This window comes from Phycodurus eques, chromosome 7 (genome assembly GCF_024500275.1).
Source record: "Phycodurus eques isolate BA_2022a chromosome 7, UOR_Pequ_1.1, whole genome shotgun sequence".
In the NCBI taxonomy this organism is placed as follows: Eukaryota; Metazoa; Chordata; class Actinopteri; order Syngnathiformes; family Syngnathidae; genus Phycodurus; species Phycodurus eques.
The window spans coordinates 20,330,062-20,350,860 of record NC_084531.1 but is presented as its reverse complement, the minus strand read 5'-3'; the positions used below and the strand labels follow the sequence as shown (position 1 = coordinate 20,350,860).

General features: G+C 41.1%; 1 protein-coding gene across 1 annotated transcript in view; it reads right to left on the bottom strand.

Annotated features, from left to right (window-relative positions):
• pcp4b (Purkinje cell protein 4b) overlaps positions 1-20,191 on the bottom strand; it is a 37,264-nt gene extending 17,073 nt beyond the window's left edge. The window contains exon 1 of the mRNA XM_061682019.1: positions 20,099-20,191. Within this exon, the coding sequence (XP_061538003.1) occupies positions 20,099-20,107 (9 nt within the window). The 5' untranslated portion in view covers positions 20,108-20,191. The remainder of the gene's footprint in view (positions 1-20,098) is intronic.
• Between the last annotated feature and the right edge of the window lie 608 nt (positions 20,192-20,799).

Genomic DNA, 20,799 nt, shown 5'->3' with positions numbered 1-20,799 from the left:
ATGAAGTGACTGGGGTGACGGAAGTCTGGGGGTTCCCTACTTAAGCTGCCGTCCCTGTGACCTCACCCCAGAGAAGCGGAAGATGACTGGATGATATTATTTGTTAAACACAAACAAATGTAAGCATTAAATTCAATGTTTGATCAACTCCTTATTTTTGTGTTTACAGTATCTATGTGGAACCGGTAGACAATTTCTTTCATTAATTCTGTTTCTAGCTATCTCTGTCTGTGTGAGTGAAACGTGGGCATTCTGGACGTAAGCAGGCAATTACTTGAAAGATAGCTTCTACAGTGAAGGCCAATATTTACAAAAATACTATATTTGTGCTGAACAAAACAAAATGAAATTGCATGCAACCAGTTGACAAACACAAATGCAACTGACAGTATTGAATTCACTTTTCTTGAGGACTGTGTTTTTATAACTAATTCCTTTGAGTATTTGGATTCATTGAAGCATGATCAAACTGCAGTGGGGTTAACATGTTGCAACTAGCCTGAACTACAAGCCATAACTTGAGGTCATTTAGTTTACGGTGCACATGCTCCATGTGCAGAGGTGTTGAGGCGCTATCACGCTCCTCAAGGCGGCGGGCAGGAAGAAGCATTCCGCCTCAGCAGCTCTGGGACTGAGCAAAGTGTAAATTGCCATTACAGCGACTCAACGAGCAAGATTACTGAGCAGGGAAACGCTCTAAACACACACTGGCCACCTAATCAGCTCGCCTGTGAGCAGAAAACACACACAGACACACACGCACACATGCTGTCAGATGAACATAAAGGTATGTGGATGCAAAACCAATCAAGTGGAGGAAAACCTGTAATCGCACTGATGAAGGTGATGGAGAGCAGTGAGATTCAACTTGAACCTCTTGTGTACGGCCTCAGAGGGACACAAAGTGCATTGAGGTAATATGCATGCACATAGACACACACATATACACAGCATGCGACTTTGGCATACGGCCTGCATGAGAACTTGTGCCTCTGGGCTCTCAATTAAGGGGGAAATACGAAACTACACACATAGTAGGAAGAACTGTGCGCGCGCACACACAAACACACATGCACGTGCACACAGACACACAAAGGATGAGTCAAGCACAATTTGAAAATAAAAAGATGCACTCTGCATATACTGTACTGCAAGCACGCTGCACATCATGTGAATATATCTTATTTGACATTTGGCAATTCATCAGATGACGGAGACAACATCCACCTCCTTTCTTTCCTGAGCTTTATTTTCCTTCTCCTAACTCTACTATCTGTCCCTTTCTTACTGGATGCAAGCTGCCATCTGTAAAAGACTGTTTCTTTGTTTGTTTTTTGTGCACTGAAACATTAGATTTCAGTTTTCAGTACACTTCTACTTGAACAAACGCCAAGAGAAATATGTACTTATGTCCACCGATCAAGCGTGACCACGCCAACTGAATTTATTGTTAAATAATATAGAATGGAATAAACAAGGATTTTTTGCACTTGCATGTGTCCTTTGCGACAATGCGGCACAACAATATGACCAGATGACGCTAAGTACAGTTAGTGGTGTTTTTGTTTTGTTTTTTAACTGACTTTGAGGGGGGGATTCTATTTCTTTAGTTTATTGTTGGTCATCATCGATTATTATTAATCATCTAAATATATATATAAAATATTTAATAATATTCGCGCTGGAAGATAATTGTAAAAGGAAAGTGTTTTTTTTCTGATTTTTTTTTCTTGATTTAAAGATGTACTTTTACTTGTATTTTTTTTTTCTGCAAAATAATGACCAACGTGATAAGACAGCTTATTATCTACAATGTATATCATAACAAAATATAATTAAACCTCTAAAGTTGTATGCCCTGAGATTTTACATTTTGGAAAATGTGCCTCTAAAGTCAAAACTTTGGAACCACCACCACCTCAGTTGAGCGAGTATCAGAGGCTGCGCTTTGTTTTTTCTTGGACATTTTTTGCAACACTTCAAAATGGATACTTCCTAAATTTAATAAATTAGGTGAACCTATTAAATTCAAGCTGAGCATCTACACTTCAGTCACATCTTGATTGTTGTATTTTAAAACCATTGTGCTGATGCATCAAGGAATAATTTTAAAACTGTCACTTAATCACTTCAAAAGTTGACTTGAAAAGAAGGACTACCAATGTAAAAAAATTAATAAAATGTCCTTGGTTTCATAGCACCATACTGAATGCATGTTGGTGTGCCTCTAAATTGTTCTTGTTTCCATGACAGTGACATATTGCATCATTCACTATAATGTGTCACTCACCCACATGTAAAAGGTGACGTTCAAAGTATGGAGGGTGCTTCAAACAGCGCCTTGTTAAAACTCCCTTTGCTCTCCTGCTGCCTCTTCATCTACTCAGAAGCAGCCTGCTCATCATCACCACAGTAGGAGGAAGTCTGTATGCACCTCCTCACGCACTACAAGCACTGTGTATAAACCCTTCAATGCACATTTATCTGCGTGAGCTGCATTGGCTGTTACATAAAGTATACTGCCATAAAGACCACAGGGCATCGTGAAACATTGCCGAATCAGTGCTAGATCGATAAGTCCACGCTGCAATTTCTTCACATCCTCCTCTATTTGAAACTTAAGAAAAGGAAGTAGTGCAGTTGCGTTCTTATTGCTGTAGTGCCTCAAAGAGGTGGAACATAAAAATAATTTCCCCTTTGATCTTTATTGTCTAAAATACATTCTACTGCAACAAGAGAGACGTTTGGCATGGTACAGAGAAATTGACAGAATTCATCCATCCATCCATCCATCCATTTTCTGAGCCGCTTCTCCTCACTAGGGTCGCGGGCATGCTGGAGCCTATCCCAACTGTCATCGGGCAGGAGGCAGGGTACACCCTGAACTGGTTGCCAGCCAATCGTAGGGCACATATAAACAAACAACCATTCGCACTCACAGTCACACCTACGGGCAATTTAGAGTCTCCAATTAATGCATGTTTTTGGGATGTGGGAGGAAACCGGAGTGCCCGGAGAAAACCCACGCAGGCACGGGGAGAAGATGCAAACTCCACACAGGCGGGGCCGGGGATTGAACCTGTGTCCTCAGAACTGTGAGGCTGACACTCTAGCCAGTCGGCCACCGTGCCACCTGACTAGAATTCAACAATCTTGTAATTTTAGGTGATGTTTTATATTGATGACACACCAAAAAAAAGAGAATTGCATCTAAGAATTCAAAGTCTAAAATATGGGTGGACCAGCTGGTCGTTCCTAAGAGGTTCAAGCTGAAGAGAATCATGGGTACATTTAATTATTTTTAAAGCAGGGTACACACATACTGATAACTGTTCTAATTTTGAGCATTCCCTCCGAGCAAAGTGGGCAAAGGCCTGATTCTTTATCGTAATCGTTCATTATCCGGAGCAATTATACTGTGGTATCGGGTGTATGAAGTGACTTTTTTTTGTTTGTTTGTTTGTTTTTTAGCCCTCCCGATCTGCGGTCGATAATCGTAAAAGTTAATTTTGTTCATTAATTCCTATCACTTTTGTATTTGGTCAATACCAATTTCAGCCAAGCCATGGACTCCATGATTGTAACATGGAACAGAGCAATAGCGAATCAGGAGGTGACCTTAAACTTTCACCGTTGCCTGACACAAACAGTTGAGGAACTGGTCAAGTCACTACAAAAGAAATGACAGGAAGAAGAGTTTTCTCCCACAACAAAGTTACCAGATAAACCAAGAGTTAGTTTAGCTTCTTCTATTTCTTCTTCAATGATTACACTTTCTTTTTTATATTTTCCGGTCGTCTGAATGCCCTGTGGCACCATGCTGCCTCTCACCGGTCAGTACTTTGACAGACATCTAATTTGGGCGAGGAAACTCTTGATTGTCAGCGGAGATATGATATCATTATATGTATGATGTGCTGTATTGGTCATCTCAACACTATAACAGCAGTAAGAACACACATGCTTTGGGATTAGGGGTTCTCATCATGTGTGTGGCATCTCAGATTTTAAAAAATCGGTTAAAATGTGAAAATTCAGTTTGTATACACCCCGTTTAACAAAGTAAAGCAGGCCAATCATGCAACCAAGGAGACCAAGATCAAAGTGTTTGAACTGAGTCTAACAAACTGTGCCTATTCAATAAATAAAATATTTGTTTTCTTTTGAATACAGCCAGTGCAAGATGGGAAAACATTTGTTAATTCACAGCAATTCCCACTGAGAAAGATGAGGGAGAGAGAAGCAGAGAAAACACATTACTCGCCTTGTCAAATTATTTTTTCAAACTCCCCGTCGTTACACAACTTAATGAGCCTTGAAATTGACGAGATTACATTTTATGGTGTTTCTTTCATTAGTGTGAGTTTTGCCAGCGTCTGGGGATTACGTTCCTATGTTTGGGATTGTGGTGATGTTGGGACCTGACAAAGCAGAAGGCAATGGGAGAAATGAAGTCCTGCATGGTCAGGATGACTACAGGTTCAATCAGCCAGTCAATTTACAGAAGCCAGTTACTGTATTCTTACCGACACACTTTTAATCAAGAGATCATTCACTCGTTTTTTACTTAATGAACAATAAAAGCACTACACGTTTGTTTGTAGTTGATTAAAGAAATAGGTCAACCTTTTGAGTGAAGTAAAGTTGGACGTGGAAAATAGAGTCAACATCCAGCCATACATTCTCAATACCACTTATACTGTTCAGGGTCACGGGAGGCTGGAGCCCATCCCAGCTGACTTTGTGCAAAAGGCAGACTACACCCTGAACTGGTCGCCAGCCAGTCACAGGGCACACATAGACACGGACAACCACTCGCACTCACATTCACACCATCACTGAGTGGGAACTGAACCCATGCTGACTGCACCAAAGTCAGCCCAATGTACCACGACACCATCAGTGACTACAGTCAACAGTTCACCCTAAATACCATTACTATATATCGTGTTTGCTTGCTTCATTTTATGAGTGTAATGTCATTGCACATTCGTTTGACAATAATTACCATATCATGTCCCAAAATGCCAATACAGTGGAACCTCGATGAAACGGACACCAATATAACGGATATTGGATAAAACGGATCTTCTGGACTGAACAATGTGCACAAAAATAGTTTCCATTTGTCACTTAAAATTCCGTTGACAAAGTCTGTTAGTTCCAGAATTGGTCGCTGTTGTTTACTGGCGCTGTGGCGCAATGCAGGCAGAGAATGGAACTGACATATTTACAGATCACAGATATACAATAGGACTAGATCCAGTTACAAAAGATGTGCCTCCTGTGCATACGTGGTGGCCATGTTGAATGTGGTGCATTAACATGGTGGCCATGTGATGATGGTTATAGCTATTGTCTATTGTGCGTAGAGAGGGAGAGAGAGAGAGAGAGAGAGAGAGAGAGAGAGAGAGAGAGGGAGAGAGAGAGAGAGAGAGAGAGAGAGCGCCACATAGCGGTGGTGTTAACTCTGGGGAATACAACACTAATACAAAGGTTTTGGATCCTGAAACATGCTATTTTTGGTACAGTAAAAATTTTTTTGTCACGCCATTTGCCTTTGGCAACAGATTTGGTACGAGGAAGCACATTTATTCCTCGTGGCTCATGAAAGCGACTCGCCTATGATGAGTACTGTACATCAGCAGTGACCAAGCACACTGGTGTACCATTGTACCTGTACTACCCCCAACCAGCCTGGGTCTGCCCTCTGTGGTCGCTTTTCCATTACACTTTTCGAAGCCAGGCAGTGACAATGGCGCCGTTCCTCAGAGCCTCTTCCGACCTGGTTCAAAAACGCAGGCCGACAAGGGCCTTGACGGCACTGTCATCTGATTGGGCGACAGATGTAGGCATTTCTTTAGGCACGATGAGAGAGATCCTCCCGGATGACCGAGCTTCTCACCCGATCTCTAAGGGAGAGCCCGGACACCCTGCGGAGGAAACTCATTTCGGCTGCTTGTATACGGGATCTTGTTCTTTCGGTCACGACCCGCAGCTCGTGATATTAGGTGAGGTCGACCGGTAAATTGAGAGCTTCGCCTTTCGGCTTAGCTCCTTCTGTACCACAACAGATTGATACAAAGTCCGCATCACTGCAGACGCTGCACCGATCCGCCTGTCAATCTCCCGTTCCATCCTTCCCTCACTCGTGAACAAGACCCCAAGATACTTGAACTCCTCCACTTGGGGCAGGATCTCATCACCGACCCGGAGAGGGCACGCCACCCTTTTCCGACTGAGGACCATGGTCTCAGATTTGGAGGTTCTGATTCTCATCCCAGCTTCACACTCGGCTGCGAACTGCTCCAGTGAGAGTTGGAGGTCATGGCTTGATGGAGCCAACATAACCACATCATCAGCAAAAAGCAGAGATGCAATACTGAGGCCACCAAACCGAACCCCATCTACGCCTCGGCTGCGCCTAGAAATTCTGTCCTCACCGGGAACGAGTCCGACTTACTGCCGGATATGAGGGCCAAACTCTGACTCCGGTCGTACAGGGACCGAACAGCCCGTATCAGGGGGTTCGGTACCCCATACTCCTGAAGCACCCCCCACATGACCCCCCGAGGGACATGGTAGAACACCTTCTCCAAGTACACAAAATACATGTAGACTGGTTGGGCGAACTCCCAGGCACCCTCGTGGACCCTGCCAAGGCTTTAGAGCTGGTCCACTGTTCCTCACCCAGGACGAAAACCACACTGCTCCTCCTGAATCTGAGATTCAACTTCCCAACGGACCCTCCTCTCCAGCACCCCTGAATAGACCTTACCAGGGACGCTGTTCAGAGAACCCCCCGCACCAACCACCTTACGGCCACAGCTCCGAAACTCCTTCTGACAGGGGATTCCGCCAGACGTTCCCAGCAGCCCCTACATGGTCTCTTTATTTTAATTATTATCAACCAATCTAAAGTGTTGGGAATATCTTGAGAACAAATCTATTAACTCTACTGAACACATCAACTGACTGAGAAGTGCTGTAACGCCACCTCTTCTTCACTCCACGGGAGCCTCGTGGCATTACATCTCCTCAAGAATGAAAGTCGTAACGAGTACAAAAATAGAGAGAATATAGTACGAAAATAGTTAGATGTTTGTGTAGGTTTCTTTTGGTAAAAATTGATAGCTGTAACTCTTCATGCAGAAGGAAATTTGTCAACCACAAAAGTAAATTTATGTGCAGATTAATTTCTGTCTATTAGAGACTGTGGAGACATAACCACAGTATTTAGCATTGATTAAGTGATAAAGCCTTTTCTCTTGCTCTACAAACTTATTTTTTAAAGCTAACCTACTCTTTGAGTTTGTAAGTTTAGTGTTATTGTCTAATCTCTAAAAATGCTGGTCTGTGAAACAGTGTTACCAAATTAGATTTGTTGCTGTATTTATCGGTTACTTTTGTGACTTTTTTTTTTTTTTTTTTTTAAAGCAACTAGCAACACATATAGCACTTCTCACAAATGTAGCATTTCTAGCTCAGCCCCCCCTCAGGCAACCCCCCCCCCCTCCCCCTCCATCAACAACAACTTAAATCGGTGGTCACGCTTTCTGGTGAAAACTAACATTAATGGTGCAGAACTCTCTTCCGCTTTTCACCAGCCACAATGAGAATTTTTCTCTTCGTCCTTTTATTTCTTTTCTTTCCAAGGCACATAAATTATACTATTGGCAAGTGTTAAATTATAGCTCACCGTTTCCTTGGCAACAACCTGAGGCGGACGCACACTGATGATGCAATGGTGATGCCTTTAGAGCTTGATATTTATTCTGTCATAATAACCAAGAATATGTGTTCAATTGGACAGTCTGAACATTCAATAAATGAGTGATACAACCATTCAACGCCATGCATTGTGGCATGCCAAAACTGAACAGTGTGGTACAGGCGATAGTAGTAATAATGGAAATAGAATGTAAAGAATGAAAACATTGCTGCTGATTTGCCAAAAAGATAGTTTTTCCGGTGTCCAAACTAAATTCTCATGTACTCACTTCCTATTTGTAAGAAGATGAGAGCATTAAAGAATCAATAGGCTGTGAAAGCTTCTTAGTTGGTTAATCTGCGATATCTGATTCATAAGCAATGCTGGCATCAAGCAATGATTGATGTTTTGGCTTCAGCTACTCCATCTGGATCAGCGATGTTGACCCTTTTGAGAGGCTTGCCTGTTGGCAGTTGAACTCTGTTACTTGCTGCCATCTAGTTCCAGGCGGACATCAGCTGTGAGTAGCTCCACGTGACACCGTGCTATGTAACAATGCGACCCAGATAACGCTCCCGTCTGCTTTTGTGGGCCAAGTGGCAGGAGAGCTCAGGAATGAACTGTAAGGAGCAAGGTGTACAAATTAGGAGACTAATTATGAGCAACGATGATGAATCTGTCCTCTGCCTGTCCTTTCTCACCAGAGATGCTCACACATGCTGGAGAACCCCACAGAAAAACATCTCAGGGAGGAAGCGTTGCTACTGAAATAGGAACTTACCATAAATAACAGATGATTCATTCAAGCGGTTTATTTTACCAAAGTAGATTTGTGGTTGTGGAAACAAATTAAATGGACTTAATTTCAACTGTGTGACTTGGCAGCTCCCCAAACGCATCCAATAACTTGAAAAAGCAATAGTAGGCCATTTTCATTCAAGCTCAAGTGTTCTCCTCCACACTATATTTGCTCAAACGAGGCCGTGAGGCTTTGTCTTACAAGACCCATTCCTCAAAAGCTGAAAAGAACTGCCACTGTCAAGTCATATAGAGGTCAAGCTTGGCCCATGCAGACGAGAGTGGCTCAAGAAAGCTTCAAGCAGAAGAACAACAGCAGCAGCAAATATCTGCCGGACACGGGAGTCTCGCAGAATTAATGAAGAAACACAACTCATTCCACCAGATGGAATTCTTCATGGATTGTTTCTAGCCTGCCACTTTGTAGTGGTTTTGGGAATTTGACTCAGTTTCTGCAAATAACCACAAAGTAAAAGAACGACCAGTAAGTCAACAAAAGAGTAACTTTGCTATTGGTAAAATATCCTCTGACTAACTGTGTGAGCCAAAATAAAAACTAAATACCTACAGCTTAATGGTTTTTGTCTAGGAATACCAGCATTGCTGTGAGGATTGAAACATCTATTTTGCTGGCAAAACGCCGTCTATTCAGTTTCCACCACTCTATATGGTTTAAATCGACTGATGGGAGAGTCTCCCTTAGAAAGTTCTGAAATTCTGTTTCGTCCATGCATCTATCAATTTCATATAGCGCTTGTCTTCATTAGAGATGTGGATGAACTGGCATGTATTCCAGCTGACTTTAGGTGGAAGGCGGTTTTCATCCTGGGCTGCTCTCCATCCAATTGTAGAATTCCGTATTATCCATCCATTTTCCGTAACGTTTCTCATCACTAGGGTCGCGGGCATGCTGGTGCCCATCTCAGCTAACTATGGGCAAGAGACGGGGTACACCCTGAACTGCTCATCAGCCAATCGCAGGGCACATACAGTATAGACAATCATTCACACTCACATTCACACCTATGGGCAATTTAGGTTCTTCAATTAACCTACCATGCATGCTTGTTTTATCCAACGACATATATAGGATTTTTTTTTCTTGTCACAAGTAACTGTTATATTTGTTCATATTTTCTGTCATTATAACAGTGGTCTCAATATGGGCCCAAAGTGTCATCCTCAAGTACAATTTGGACAATTTATTAAGGGCTGAAAACGTATGAAACTCCGTTTCATCAACTTGGGCATCTTGAGTGACGTGGCCGAAACCGACTGAACTGGCATGCAGTGTGCGGTGTTGGGCGACTGGTTTTTACGAGTGGCTGACTGTCGGTCACTGGTTTTGCTCCTATTCAAAATGTGAATCGCCGATGTATGGTGTCGCAACATTACAGACGTAATTACCAATCAAAAAGGTCATGTCGTACCGCGTGAGCTTACAGAACCAAAATATACAGTAAGTTTACAGTTATAGTTACAGTTATACTGTGTTTTATACTAGGACTTAGATATGTTTATCATTTCATATGCGCCTGTAGATGAGAAAGCAAAGTGTGAAGAGTCTCTGTCGTGGAATTACAATTGAGTACAGTCAATGAATGGAAAACAATATCCGGTGAAATACCCTCAATCTCCTTTTTTTTCCCCTCACCCGTTTTCTCTCTTTGGATTATTAAAGCGACATCAGCGAAGGCAAAAAGCTTCTTCCTGAAGATTGTGCAATGTTGTTTGTGCTTCAATTTAAAAAATAAAAAAAATGGAGTGCAGTCCTACTTTGCCATTGTCTATGTGGTGGAGTGGTGAATATAATTACCTCTTGCTTTGTTTTGTTCCTGTGTGGGTTTAGGTCCTCTTTGTGTAATGACTGTGTTTCCACTGCTCTTGTCAGCTTCTCCATCCGATTAGCCCTGAGCAGCCCTCCTGTTTTATTGAATTGGGTTTCATTACCCTGTTAGCCCCACCCTGCTCCGCGTTCACCCAATCAGTTGTGAGCCTGCCCTCTGGTTTCTATCTGTGTGATTAACCACAATTGGTTGCTTTCAATCTGCGAAGAGCAACTAGGAGCTGTTGTGAACTTTCACAAGACTTACTGTGATCCCACAGCAGGATTATTATTTGACTAATATGCAAACACATTATAAATCACAGCAAGACAGAGAATTATTATTACATCATCACAGTAGCAGCTGTGGGGGTCTTAGGATAACCTTCTTTGTATGTATTTTGTCCACAAAAATCCCCAAAACAAATCTTCCTCCATCTTACATCCTAAAATCTATTTTTATGTGCCAGCCTCTGTGCATTGAGGTAACTCTTCCATAACTAAATTCACTATGAGAGTTAAGAAGGAAAAAAAGGTTCTACATAATCTTCGGATTGACTTGGGCAGAGTTGCTGATGAGTGAAGGTATGCAAACGCTTCCGCTGACATCCTTCCACTTGTTCTCCTGTTCAAACCCTCTTAGGCTCAAACCTTTTTCTGCAACCTTCCTCCTTATTAGCTTGCCCTGCAGTCCCCTGCAGTCTCTGAAGTGCTATTTTCAGCCTCCAATCTCTGGGGTGTGATGCTGTAATGATTTTGTGGTGGGTAAATTTGCAGCATGCAGCAGGAATGTCACTCAGCTAATTCAGATGCTTACAGCCTCCTCAACTTGGAAGGTAGATGACTGAAACATGTACACTGGCTACTCAGTTGCTGAGCTTGATGAAATGTGTGATTTACATGAGTGGGATTCGCAGAGTATGAGATTTTTCGATATTTTAGGAATAGACGTTGATTTAAATACTAATGTTCAACTGTATTCTATTGTCATTGTTCTTTTACTGTCAATTTGACACTATTATCTATCGATGATGATCGCATGTATGCTGTCCCCCCACACACATTATATATGTAGCTTCATTTATCAGCCACTTCGAGGGGAGCACTCCCAAAGAACTTCACCCACATAACGGGCTTAATAGAGATGCCTATTTATTTTATTTATTCATTATACATTGCAAGCTCAAGTTGCAGCCCAATCCAACCAAGAACAGCACGTGGCACATCACCCCACAGCCGCCCCAGCGTGTGCACAGCATGTGAATATATGGCTCCATAATAGTTATCAGACTCGCATGCATTAATACACCCCAGACATTTAACCACCCAGTGTGTAATAGCACCAATTTCAGTCATGCACAACTCTGTAGGAGAGTTTGTCGTTGTCATTCATACCTTCTTTGCTGTGTTGGCTGATGGCATGATTGGTAATTCGACTCAGCCCGATGGGAGTCAATGTTGATAAACAGCAGATGTAATATAGATTGCGTGATAGTGTAAAATCGTAAACTCGACCTTTACGGCACACTGTATGCATAGCAAACATTACATCTAAATCTTACATCAAATAGTTTGGAGTGTGATTAAAACAACATAAAATCACATTATCGTGTGTTATCGAGCTGCACATGAAAAAGAAACAAGGAGCGCTCAATATAACTCACTAAAATAGCATTAAGTCTCCGCCCAATGAAAACACCTCCAGTTTTGTGATGGTTAAAGCTGCAGTGGGTAGCTTCTGTCACCCAATAGGCTGGCATTCTGCATTACAACAACTGAGCTGTCGCTTCAATATGATGTAGACCAGTGGTGTCAAACATACGGTTCACTGGCCAAAACCGGCCTGCTAGGGATATAATCCGGTCTGCAGGATAAATTTGAAAGTGAAAAAATACATAAGACATTGTCGTTTTGGGGACTAAGGATCATTTTGAGAATTATGCTGGAGTAGAAAATTGAGTGGTAATAATTCCTAGGTTGATTTAATTTTAAAGTGCAACACTACATTTTTCAGTTCCAAATACTTTTGACTTAAAGTTTTGTGCCTTAAAATACAACCACAGTGTTCAGTTATTATGCACACTTGTAGATGACAAACTGAAGCTAAATTTTCTTAAGAAATCTGAGGTTGTTTTGGAAAATAAAATAAAAACTGTCATTAAATCCAAAGAGTTTCCTAAAGTACTTGTTTTGTTTTGCATTAAAACAAAGGGTAAAACGTATTGTTATTTATTTGATTAATTCTGGTATAATTTTAGGGGCCTGGCCCCTTTGAAATCAAATTAAGCTGTGTGTGACAGTTTGACACCCTTGACGTAGGCTAGGCCTAGGCCCCGCCTCCCCTCCATACGCCACCATGTGATTTTACAACAGTTTTATTCTCTTCTGAAGTACAGCAGATGGGGAAAAAAATTCTTCGGAAGAGATAATTATTAGTTTCTGCTACCGAAACACAAAATAATATGTTTATTTAGCTTTTTAGAATGTGAGGGAAGGGGCCGCGCTCCAACCATTGCTCAGTAAAATTTGTCATTTCTGGTGCGCCCGCTAACGCAAAGTGTGGGAATGTTGGCGATTGACATGAAATATAAATGATCAAATACTGAAAAATACAGCAAGATGTTAAAGGAGCTGATAGGCTTAATCAGCATTGTGTCATCTCCTCCAATAGTGGCTTGGGTGACTTTTTTTTTTTTTTGTTAAACGAAAAAAAGCTATGCAGTGCATCTTTCATTGAAAAACAACAAGAATTAATACAGTATAGGATCTTGTTCCCACCCAGCTAATTGTGAATGTGAATGTTGTCCACCCAAAAGTCTGCTGGGATTGACTCCAGCTCCCTTTGACCCTGAATAGGATAAGCCGTAAACAAAATGGGTGGATGAATGGATCTCGTGAGATTTTGCAAGTGTTATGGTCTGCAATTATTGCATGATACTGACAAACCATGCCAAACAAGAATTGCTGGATCAAATCAAATCTAAAGTTTCTGAAAAAGCAGACTAGCAAATGACTAAACACACGAACAAGTTTAGTGCTTCTAAAAAGTCAACCAGTCTCTCCGGGAGGGATCCATCTGCCTGTTCAATGGCAAATGATATCGCAACCACCAAGGTGGGAGGCCAAGACACAACAGAATGACACAATCCACAAAAGTCCCCTAATCCTGCAGAACACACACTAAAGCTGCTTAACATCTGAACATAGTGACACACCAGTTCCTCTTGGGGCTTTGCCAATCTGCAGAGACGAGGGCAGACTTATTTTGTGGCCTGCGCCGGGGCATAAATGCAGATTTCCACTCTCAGATACATTTGGTGGATTAAACGTTTCATGGCGCTGATGGTGAAAGCCTCTGATGTCACTTTTCTAATGGGATGGAGAGCAAGTGCTTGAACCCAGAGATGAGAACAGGATCAAACCAGAGGAAAACAATGAGACGATTAATGCCCTAAATGTTCCTTTGTTGGCCAATGAACACCAAACCCACCTGCGTTATCTCACTCCTGCATTATTAGTGCTGTGTGGTCAATAATGCTCGAACTGAAACAAGTACTTTTTTGTGTCCCACAAGGATACTGCTGGCCACTAGGACGCTTTCACCCACCTTTTAATTGTAGCACTGTTCTGTCCTCCTTTGTGCCAATCATTGTAATGTCAATGTAATGACCTCCTCTTTACATCCCGTCTAAAATACCGTATTTCAGTCCGATTACTTAGAGCAGAGGTGTCAAACTGGTGGCCCGGGGGCCAGAGCCGGCCCACCACATCATTTTATGTGGCCTGCGAAAGCAAATCAAAATCACTAATTGTGTTCCGGTGTAATACCATTGAGATATTTGCAAGCATTTTTTTGTTACCAATACCCCTTTGAAAAGAAATGTAATAGTTGAAAAACATGTTTTTATGGGCTTCTAATTTCAAAACTGGTTATTCATCAATGTGTTGTGTATACTGTAATTACAGTATATGAGATAATCTTTTATTTATATGGGTCCACAGTCGTAGCGGTCCTCCGAGGGAAGTGATACCTGTGATGTGGCCTGTGACAAAAATGGGTTTGACACCCTTGACTTATAGGACTCCCAGCCTCTGCTTAAAGTTAATTAAATAGCTTTTTTCAGGCAAATTTACGGTTCCTGTCTGTCTGTTGAATTTAAGGCACTGCAATGTAACACAAGACTAATTCTGAATAGTCAGAAAGAGCTACATCGTCATTAAAAACTCTCGTGTCAGTCCAGACAAAGTGTATGCAAATTTGCAATCATACCAGTAAAATGCTCGCAATGCATCATCGTTGTGTCACTTCCCAAATACACATCTAGCACACACCACACACTTAAGTATGCTTACACAATCTATTGAGATTCAATACAAGAGCTACATTCAAAATTCTGCCTTTACAAAGAGAATATCATGCATTTTTTGTAACTTTTTCAATGACATAAACTGATTATTACATGAGCAAAATATATGGGAAATTGTTGACATTGTTTTGTTTGTTGTGTACTAGCAGGTTTACGCAAACATTTCTGCAAAACCTGTAGAGATCCTCTTCAGACCGTTCGGGGGAGAGGAGATTAAAGGTGCAGCTCAAATGTATTTTTTGTTGTTGTGACGTTGCCAAGTGGGACAGTGACCAACCAGAACCAGTAGGAGGAGCTGTGGTGGGAAATGATTTTGCTGAGCGTGACAGTTAAAAAAATCAAAAAATTGTCAAAAAGTTGGCTTTTTGTTGGTCATTTGTGAATAGTATCTCCTTCATGGCCCTATGACTGGCTGGCGCCCAAAGTCAGCTGCAATAGGCTCCCTTGGGACCTGAGTGAAGACAAGCGCTAGGAAAAAAAATAGATGGATGGATTGCCTGATTGTCAGAGTCAAAATTGCATTACACATACCACTATTGCGTACCCGTAACTCCCCGGGTCCAGCCACATGCTGAGGAAGCCAATGTGCTGAAGAAGACGTTTTTTTTTTTTTTTTGTAAAGTTATAGCTGTCTTCGCCAGATTGCTTTCGGAGCATAAAAGCCAGAAAGACACGACCAGAACCAGAAAAGTTCCATATGTCATGACTTTCAAATAAATAAGTAAGGCTGACATTTTTAGGAATATTCATCCTCGATGGAGGTCGGCTCTCTTCTCTACTGAGGACTAGTTTGTAATGTGCCTTTATCAAACTGAGAGATGTTTCTAATATTTCTCCAACTCATTTAGGTACAGTATCGCACAAAAGGGAGTACACCCCTCACATTTGTGTAAATATTTTATTATGTCTTTTCATGGAACAATTCTTCAGTGTTAACAGTTTGCTACAATTTATGAGTATAACGCAGTCAATTTACTGTCCCCTCAAAATAACTTGATACACAGCCATTAATGTGTAAAACGCTGGCAAGAAAAGTGAGTACACTACTAATTGAAAATGTCCAATTTTAAATCAAATCAATCCCAATTAGCCATTTTCCTTCCTTGCAGGTTCTTGCTTTGTGGTCCCGCTATATTGCAGATTTTTGTTGCAGTTGTTACTCTTTTTTATACTCTTTGTACAATATTTTTTTTATCCATTGCACTTGCTCTCTTTTTCATGCCACTGAGATATATATATACATATATATATATATATATATATGTATATATGTATATATATATATATATATATATATATATAAATATATATATATATGTATATATATATGTATGTATGTATTTATGTGACCACCCCGGAGAAAACTCCACCAGCTGCCACTGTTTATCGCTCTCACACTCCCTCATTCTGGTCACTGGAAGTTCAATTTTGCAACTCACTTGCATCTCACTTCTGTGCAATACTGTATCTGCGGTAACCAGGCCATTAAGCTTTGTGAGATGAATACTTCTCAGTGTGTCCATTAAAACTGTGCATTATACTCTTTGTAAAGTTTTTATTTTATTTTTTATATACTGCTTGTGAAATTTCCGGAAACCTTTAAATGTACTCAACACGGCAGCTCTGTTGTTAATTGGTGAAGAGCACCATATGGAGGCAAAGTCAAGCAAGATCAGTAAAGTTTTAGCAGTGCATGAGTGCAACAATGTTATTATGCTGTCTAGTAACGGTGTCAGTAACTTAACCTCTTGTCTGTGCAGTGGGGAGAAAAGGGATTAAAACATCCCAGTCAGCCATTTTCCACTATCTGGAGCAACTGACATTTTTTTCTGTTGTCAGCTCGTTCATGTCTCTTTGACGTGCACAAACTGACAGAAGCTTCAGGGACTTGTTCTGCTGGATTTTTAATCTTTTTTTTTTTTTAATTGTTGACTCGCTCCTCTGGTAACACACCCAGATGGGGGAGGGGGCATAATTAAAAAATAAAGATGGAATGTACCTTGGGGTGTTGTGCTGCAACACTACTGGACGCTTAAACAGGTACAACAGCAGAAGCGTTTGGTGCTCATATGAGAATCGTATGGAGGTTTTCACCTTATTTAGTTGGATGGATGGGGCAAAATATTAGAGACAACTCTAAACATGGTGCAGTTCCCCAACACAACTGACTGCAACCACGATAATAAACATTTTGTTCAATGAATACCCCTGAATACCAAATAGAACATTATTACTTCCACCAAAGTGGTTGTGTTTTAATTGCTAAGGTTGTGTTTGTGTGAAACCTCTGACTACAATTTTTTAATATATAGACATTTTGTTATGACGAATAGTCATCTTCAAGGATGTCCTCATAAAATTGTGTTAAGTCACACATTGATGATGCCTTCAAAATGTAACAACTTTCATTCGGGTGTGATGAAAATGTCAGATTTGGCACCAATTTTACTTTAACACAGAGAATCCCAAATTACATTTTCAGACACTTAATGTGAAAATAGAAATGTAATTTTTTTTCCCCCTGCTATTAAAAACAGGGGCTATGTGAATAAAAAACTTTTTTTTTTAAGTAACATTAATGTGATTTACAATCCAGTGGCATGGTGGATGAGTGATATAGGGCCTATGTTCAGATGTTAAGCCTGGCGGAGACGTCGAAATATTGCTTATGCTCTCACCAGGGCAACGTCTCGTAGAGGCCAATTTGTTTCCATGTCGCCACAGTCGAGACTTGAAAAAGTCTCAAAGGGTCTCCGAAAAATCGAACATGTTTGAATTTAATGTGACTCCTACGCAACCCGACCAGTCTCCAGGAGACGTCACAAAGACGGATGGATGGATGGATGGATGGATGGACCTGTATAATTCAATTGAAAAAGAAAAAGAAATAATCTATTGAAAAGTAATAATTGAAAATAATCAATAATAAATGTGTACTGCACCTTAAAACTAATACTTTGTTGACGCAACTTTGATTTAATGGCAAAAATCAGTTTATTATGGCAAAGTCTCTCAGCATGGCATTAGGTCTGCGCTCTGTCTTGGCAATTCCAAAACGGTAGAATAGTGGTTAGAATTCCACACACATGCTTTACAGATTAATTAAGACTCCTAGTTGCCCATAGGTGTGAAAGTAAAAGTGAATGTTTGTCTACATGTGCCTTGTGATTGACTGGCAACCTGTCAAATATAAATTCCACCTCTTGTCCAATGCCTTCTGCAATAGGCTCCAGTTACACAGGGCCCTAATGAGGACATGAGGTATAGAGATCGTAATACAATACAGCTAATGTTGTTACTGAGGACTTTATGAAAGCAAACAAACCGGGCTAAAGAGGCTGGTGGCGATGTAGGAAGGTGACTCAATCGTCTACAATTTACTTCTTATTCCTTCTGGTCATGTTTGGAGACTACACTAAATATTTCGGACATCCATTCAGCATCACTCTGCTCTTCCCTGCTGTTGACATAATCATCTCATTCTCACCTCATCCTGTTTCCATTCACACTACATCCACTCTAATGTAACACCTTTTATAATCAACAGGAAGTGGCAGCGTCTCTTTACTTTGCATATTGACACCAAATCAAAGGCTCACGATTTTGCTGCGGGTGAGAGGGATTCAATTATTCAAACACCCCCTGTTGTGTGTGTGCACACCCAGTATGCATCTTTTATTAAGCCGCCCGGCGAACAATTTGTTACAAACAGCTTGCGGCGAAATGTGCTGATGTCTCCATTTGCCATTTGAGGTAATGGCAGACATACGTAAATTCTAATAGCGCTGTGCACTGACAGTAAAACTGCCTTTATTGTGAAAGTTGTTATCAGTGTTAGCACAGTTTTCCCCTGAGCTGACCTTTATAGGAAGGCTTCTTTGAATTGCGCTTAAAAAAAAAGCAAAAAACCATAAGGTAACAAAATGCAAGGATGGTATGCAAGGATGTCCCTGAATTCTTATTTCAATGTCAGTGTTGTATTGCGCAGATTAACGATGCCCAGACAAGCGGCTTGGGTGGGTGGAGCTCAACTTCCCATGGCTGACGTTATGTTGACCTTCTTAAGACAGCAAACTTGTTGAGATTGAATCAATGACTATTCCACTGGTTGCCAAACAGTGACATTTTGCGTTATTATATACATTTTGCGTTACTATTCCACTGGCAGCCAAACAGTGCACTCCATTTTGCCTCAATTGCTCCAACACACAAATGATCATTGATTAATGCTACCTAATTGTCAGCATTTTCAGTGATCAATTATTTGACATAAATGATTATTGTTTGTATTGATACCTTACTGAAAGTATTTATTTATTGTAATACAGCTCTTGTATTGAACCCTTTTAGATTAAACAGATGTAGCTAATGCCATAGTCAGTCATTTCCCCATCTTAAACATTGTGTAGCAGCACAGTGCAGTAAAACTGCATATTCATTTACATTCAAGAGACCTCCCTCAGCTAAAAAAAAAAAAAAAAAAAAAAAAGATTCCATGATGATGTTGGTGGTTATGCTTTTGTGCAGCAAGAGACACTCCTGTCCCATGAAACCCTGCACAGCCAACATTTTCACACATCACTAGAATGCACAGCAACAGCACAAGATGTTTGCAAATGTTCATTAAAATTGTTTAAAATATACCATGTTTAGTGTCATGTTGAATTAGAGCAGACAATTGTAATACTCTGTTGGGTGGTGCTGTTGGGTCTACCAATCAACTAATTGGTTCTACTTCAATATTGACATTGTCTGGTGGACGTCTTATGTCATCTTATGACATTGTATTTCAAAGTAATGGTCATAATTAAAAAAAAAAAAAAAAAAAAAAAAAAGACAGCAAGTAGCATGATGCATCAATTGTGTTTAAGTCACCTTGATTACTATTGTCCAGGGATTTCAAAACCAAAACAACAACAACAAAAAATAAATCATATATATGTCATCGAATCAATGTGATAATTAAGTGCAAACATTGTCATTTGGTACATCCGAGTGCAGTCCTACACTCTCTGACCAAACACCCTACAAAAATTCAAGCCTCGTAAACTGCTAACCAGTGTTCATTAAAATTGTTTAAAATATACCATGTTTAGTGTCATGTTGAATTAGAGCAAACAATTGTAATACAATTGTAATACTATTGTGTCACTTTATTTCATGTCCACTTGTCAGCACCGTTTGACAACGCGGATCGGTACAAGAAACAGCCGAGAAGTGTGCGTAAATCCGCGACTGTCGCCCGGAGGCGAGCCGCACGCGGATGACGCGCCCATGTAAATGTTGGAGATGCGAGTAAGACATCGCTAAAAGGGACCTCGTACGACAGCTAAGAGAACTAAATCGGAAATCGCAGCGGATACGATGGATAATCCTCGTTAACGATGACAGTCTTACCTCGCTCATGGTGCACCTTGAGGTGGAGCTCGGCGTATTTTGCTTCGGCGTATCTTGCTTCCGTGGAAAGTGGCTCTGCGCGCGCGCGAGCGCGCTTTTATAAAGTCGTCAAGCCGACTCCTCCGTGTCAACGCGTCACCGATAAACCAATCGCAGCGCCGCGGGCGAGTGGGTCTCCCCCGAAATTGCCCCCCCCCCCCCCCCCCCCCCCCCCAACTCCTTCGGCCGTTCATCATGTGGCCGTGCGTGGTGGAAGCACCTCCCCAGGGACATATGCATGAATCCGTTGGAAATATTCCACGATAAATAACATTTTACACGCCCGCAGCTTTCATTTTGTGACAAACGCTCATCTGTCCGTTTGCAAACTGTCAGGATTAGGATTATTATTATTATTAGGATTCATAGTTCTCTCTCACTCTAATGAGATCCAGCAAAAGAGAATGGCAAACTGTACCAAATATGGTGCTTTCACAAAGATTATGAGATGATGAATATTATTATTAGAAATTCTGCCCAGTTTTGGTTCCCAACAGTTTATTGTTCTTTCTCCTGACTGCACTGCTTCCAGTAGTGAATGTGGACGTTTTGTTTTGTCCAATCAAATTTCAGGCTATATGTGCTTTCACGTCAATCTAATCTTCCCAAGGCCTTTCCAATCAGTAGCGCTGCTTTGTGTAATTTGCACCAATAGCAATCTG